Source organism: Olea europaea, chromosome 18 (assembly GCF_002742605.1).
Source record: "Olea europaea var. sylvestris chromosome 18, O_europaea_v1, whole genome shotgun sequence".
Lineage (NCBI taxonomy): Eukaryota > Viridiplantae > Streptophyta > Magnoliopsida > Lamiales > Oleaceae > Olea > Olea europaea.
Genome location: NC_036254.1, coordinates 27,257,145 through 27,262,835, shown reverse-complemented (window position 1 = coordinate 27,262,835; position 5,691 = coordinate 27,257,145). Strand labels below are relative to the sequence as shown.

The 5,691-nt window shown below is 34.4% G+C and overlaps 1 protein-coding gene across 1 annotated transcript; it reads left to right on the top strand.

The window, feature by feature from the left end:
* Window positions 1-1,133: 1,133 nt before the first annotated feature.
* LOC111368030 (delta-1-pyrroline-5-carboxylate dehydrogenase 12A1, mitochondrial-like) lies at window positions 1,134-5,403 on the top strand. The gene is made up of 9 exons (XM_022989193.1): window positions 1,134-1,480; window positions 2,541-2,620; window positions 2,893-2,996; window positions 3,371-3,438; window positions 3,677-3,734; window positions 3,824-3,937; window positions 4,295-4,378; window positions 4,896-5,000; window positions 5,254-5,403. Exons 1-9 carry the CDS (start codon window positions 1,392-1,394, stop codon window positions 5,377-5,379), a joined length of 828 nt encoding a protein of 275 aa, XP_022844961.1. The 5' UTR covers window positions 1,134-1,391; the 3' UTR covers window positions 5,380-5,403.
* Window positions 5,404-5,691: the final 288 nt, after the last annotated feature.

Below are 5,691 nucleotides of genomic sequence, written 5' to 3'. Positions count from 1 at the left end.
ATAAAGATATATTCCGTACAATCACAACAAGTCTGACAATGAAATCTTACCAGAAACATTACACGATGTGCACATTTTGACTACCCTTCAAGGCAAACTGTCACAGGAATATTTGGATTTTAAATATTTGTGCACAGTCCATAAATTTGCCAAGTCCTTAGAAAGCCCGAGGATTAGCTTTTGTGATATTATAGAAAAAAGAACCATATACAACTTTTTAAAGTATTTTACATAAAGTTTGTAAAAATCTTATACTTCATTGCAGAAACTCATTTTCACACACAAGACATTTTAATTATTACCAGAAATATAAAGGGGATAGGTGAGGAACAGGGAAGGATTCAGAGCAAATATGTGCCTCCATTATACAGATTCAGCTCGATCACTTGTAGTGATCATAAATCACCTAGGCGGAGGTGGACTGTGGTGAGTCGAGTGACCAGACGACGCGACGAACGGATGGAGAAGACACTGACACAAACACTTAGACGAGCAGTAGCATCGGAGCACGTCGACGTCGAGAAGAGCAGCAGCAGCCCTAAATCGTATAATTCATATTTCAGATTTTGGGAATTTGGGTAAATAGGTTGTGATATTGGATTTGGATATATGAGTTGGGTTGAAATTTTAGGGTAAATGGATTGTGGATTGTTGGATATTTAATTTTGGGCCGGCTCATATTGTTAATAAAAAAAAAATTAGGGCCAAAAATAGGCCCCTTAATGGTCTTGGGCCTAAGGCGCGAGCCTCACTGGCCTCGCCCCAGGACTGGGCCTGCTTATATGAGGGACTCTTGTATACTTTCTTATAAGTAGAGTAATACCAAAAAGTTGGGAAAAAAAATTGGGATTGCCGCTACAATTATTATTTATTTTATTTAGAAAAAGGTAACGTGCGAAACAAAAAGAAGTTATTTTTCAAATAATGAGCTTGTTTGAGCCACATTATTCCAAAAAAATACGTTTTTAAACTGTGATTTGATATTATTTCAATCACACATTTTTTAATAAAATAATATTAAACTCAGATAAATTTTTTTTCTTATTTTTAATCATATATTTTGTATCAATACATTATTCAAAAATACATTATTATCAAAATAATGTGGCTCAGCCACCGCCACCTCTCCCTCGCCCAATAAAAAGCTTAGCCAAATATGGGCGAATCATAGTGTTATTGGGTGGGAAGTGAGGGCAGTGAGACGGCTGCAATTGAAGAACCCGAAAACGAAAACAAACAAAGCTGACGGTGACACACTTTCTGTTACTCCGTAAATCTTCTCAGCAAAATTTCAAGTTTAATTTTCAATTGGGTTCTGTAATTCAGAATTTAACATAAAAAAAAAAAAGAAAAAAAAAAGTAGAAATCAATCCAATATTTAGCGGATAATCATGTACAGATTAAAATCTTGCACGCAGTTGAAAAATAAGGGCGCCCGGTATGCTCTTTTTAATTGGCTCATCTCTTTTAATCGATCAAGGTACCAATTTTATGCCCCTTTTCTTTCTTATATTAATTGTCTCTGTATTCTATATTTATGCTTTTAAATGATAATAAAAAGTGGAATTTTTTTAGGTTCTTCTCAATTTGAAGAAATGGGTTTGTTTCATAATCAAAGATTTAATTTTGAGATACTACGAATTGAGGAACTTTAGGGAGAATTTAAAGAAAATTCTTGTTCACTTGAGTATAGAGTTCTATCCAATACTGTGTACAAAACGTGGAGTAACGGGTTTATGTGAATTCTGATTCTTGGGAATGTCATCAACCTCGTTTTTGGACTGTCACAAGCCGGGACTCTTGTAGTGGAATTTGGATAGTTATTCGAAAGATTTTATTGTCCCTTGCAGGCTTGCGCGAAAAAGGAAAATGGCAGGTGGATACTGGATATCACGACACTTTTTTAAGTTTACAGATGTTTGTTATAAAGAGTTTTATTTGTATTCAACTTAAGTGATGATTTGAAGCCCTGTTTGGTTCTGATTTTTCACCCCCAAAAAATCAATTTTTAAACCGTAATTTCACTATTTCAGTCGTCATTTTTGATTTCTTTACTCACATGTAAGACCCACATTTCTTTTTAATGATCAAAAAATCAATTCTCATAATCACTATCGAACGAGCCTGAAATAAACGAAATAAATGCAAATATTTGATTTTTCTCTATTTCAGCTTAAAACGTATTGATTTCTCTGTGTGGTGACGTATGCTTCATTTGATCGAATATGTATAACTAGTGTATGAATAGTGCTGCTAGAGAGGGATGAAAAAAGGGAGAGGAGGACTAAAGTTAACGTAGTGTAATGTGGTTGCAAAGAATATGGTTGTTCTAGATCTTTTTGCGGATGTGGCGATTGTTCAACTGGATCGGGGCTTGAGGATTAATGTAGTTGTCCTCAAATATTTGGGGGAATTAGGCTGTCGTTGGTGTGTTGTTCACATCATGCTACACTTTGCAGTACTGTCACTCTCTTTTTTTCCCCTATTTACGTTGCTAATTGTAACTGTAAATGACTTCTTATATCTTATATACAATGCAGATCTGTCCATTCCCTACCGTTTGCCACAGTGAAAACTGAGGAACTATCAGGTTCTCAACCAACTGAAGTACAAAATTTGGGTATGAGATACAATTGTAGCAGCTAGTCTCATTTATTTACAAAAATGACTCAGTTACTAACACAAGGAAATTATGTGCTATTATTGTCTACTATGTACGAGTTACATGTAGTTTCTATTGAGAAATGAGCTAAATAATTCTATGAGTTATGTGTTGCTAACATTTTTACGTGATGAAGTGATGTGGACTGCTAGATTTGAGCAAGTATTTTGCATTATGTGTGACACTCGAACAATCGATGGTGTGAATGAAACGGTTGTTATCTGTTACAGTGCAGGGAAAATGGACGAGTTCTTCTAATTGGAATATAATTGTGGATCCTTTAAATGGGGAACCATTCATCAAAGTGGCAGAAGTAGATGAAACAGGGTTACAGGTAAGCCACATGAGCACATCATAAAGTGATTGCTCTGAATTTCGTTAAAACCAACCTTTTTTATCGAGCTTGTAGATATATAGTGCTTGTTTGGTATTACTTTTAAGTGCTTATTAGCAGTGGATCCTATGAAATATGTGAATAATAAATGGGTAAAAGTAGCTAAATGTTGTGGGTTTTAAGAAATTTGTGGATAAAAATAGAGTTTGATCAACTTATAAGCAATTGTAAGCTTTACCAGACATGTAATAATTGATCAATTGTGGCCTCCAAACAATTGGAGACTCATGTTTATGTTCCCCTTTTTACCAAAATTTCTCAATTATAGAAGTTTCTTTATTGGAAAAGTCTTTTACGGTTCATACCTTGTGCAGCCATTTGTAGAGAGCTTGTCGAAGTGCCCTAAACATGGTTTACATAATCCATTCAAAGCACCAGAGAGGTTCGTCTAGCTTTATTTATTTTTCTGTGACACAATACTTATTTTTTTACACAATACTTATTTTTTTCTTTCTTCAAATTAAATCTATGAATTATTATACTACTATATCTTTTCTTAATAACTCTAGTTAAGGAACCATGATCTCCTACCTATATTATTACTATAATGTTTTTATTTTTATTTTTGCTGTTATATTCCTGAAAATTGATATAACTTCTGGAAGATCAATGTTTCTCAGGTACCTCATGTTTGGAGACATATCAGCTAAGGCGGCTTACCAGCTTTCTCTGCCTGAGGTGAAATACTTAAATACCCTGGATAATTAAACACTGAAAAAATAAATAAATCAATGTCAAACTCTCACTTCATTTAGTTACATTTCTAGGTTTCTGATTTTTTTTCAAAGTTGATACAAAGAGTGGCTCCAAAGAGTTACCAGCAGGCTCTTGGAGAAGTTTATGTCACTCAGAAATTTCTCGAAAATTTCTGTGGTGATCAGGTACGTGAAATTTGGCCTGTTTTATGCTTGGTTTTAATTCAACCTACAGATAGCAGTACAGTCTCATTAACTACAACGTCTGCAATTTAATTGCTTCTTACTAAAGTTTGTTACTGGTTTTGTTTATTAAGAGACTTAAATAACTGACCACATATGATCACTCCTCTGTTTCATTTTCCTTGTCTGCTCTCATTTGATCTTTTCATTTAATAATGCTACAGCTTCTACAAGATCAGACATACTCTCATCTCAAATGGGTTTAGCTAGGAAGTCTCTTTTGATTTATATTCGTAAATAGTCCTATCCCATTTTAGATTTCAAATATTTCATTGTCTTGACTTTGAATTCCTCTGGCAGGTTCGATTTCTGGCCAGGTCGTTTGCAGTACCTGGTAATCATTTGGGACAGCAGAGCCATGGTTTTCGCTGGCCTTATGGCCCTGTAAGTCATTATTGATAAAACTCCGCTTAGAATTAATCGATATATTTGAAAAATACTGGTGGTCGTGTGCAATGGGTAAGTAGCTCCTATCGGTAAAAATGGAGAGCTTCACCAAGAATGACTATACTCACATCTTCTCTCATGAGTCATGTTCATGGTGATGGACTGTTGTCCTTTTCCTTAAGATCTCATTTAAATAATGCAATATTGTGGTATAATATACATTTATGCCCTGAAGCTTTAGAGACCTAATCTGGAATATTACCATTATGCCTGAAACAGTATTAATGAAATGCTCATGGTGGGAGTCACGTGCAAAGAATATGTTAACTGTTCTGTTAATAAATATTAACTGCAGTCAGATTTCATTTTTCATGTATCCTGCGGCATTATGTAATAATAATTTTGGACTTCTTGCAGCTCTCTGCTTGCTTAGTTACGTTTCTAATATGCTGCAGTAATTGTCTATTTAACGATAATGTTTGATGCGAGTCCATTGAAATTTTTTTTGGTGCAGGTGGCAATAATTACTCCTTTCAATTTTCCTTTGGAGATTCCCTTGCTTCAGCTGATGGGTGCACTTTATATGGGGAACAAGCCAGTTGTTAAAGTTGATAGCAAGGTAAGCTCTCACAGTTCTTTAGAAGGTTGTGATTGGTAATCAAGCGTTATTTTTTTAAGCAAAGAGATGACTTCTTTAGCATTAGCGATTTTATTATTTTCTGCTGATATGGGAAGTTCTGCTTTCTTTTTAAGATGTCCTCTTTCATTCATTGTGTACTCTTTTTAAGAAACAAGATGCTGTTCCTCTTTCAATAGGCTTTGATATTTCTTAGGGTCAACTATTCATGTTTTTGTTTTCTTATGTTCCATAGGTCTGCATTGTTATGGAACAAATGATTCGGCTACTCCATGATTGTGGGTTGCCCATGGAGGATGTTGATTTCATAAATTCTGATGGAAATACCATGAACAAACTTCTTAAAGAGGTTGGATACTAGATAGTTAAGACAAGTTAATGTATATTACATGTATGATGTCTTCAATTCCTTTGTTCTTACATACATTGATGCTTCATTACTCTCACAAGCCTTCAGCATTATCACCTGAACCTCGTTTGGTTTGGATAAAAAGTAGAGTTAGATTTGAAGTTAGTGAAATGTGTGGTTGAAAAGTTGATAAAAGTTGTGGATTCCATAAAATGTGTGGTTGAATATGAGTTTTAAGAATGGGGACCAAAGTCACCAAACGGGGGCTGAAATATATTATGTTCTGATAAAAATAAAAAAATAAAAAAAATAAAAAATAAAAAA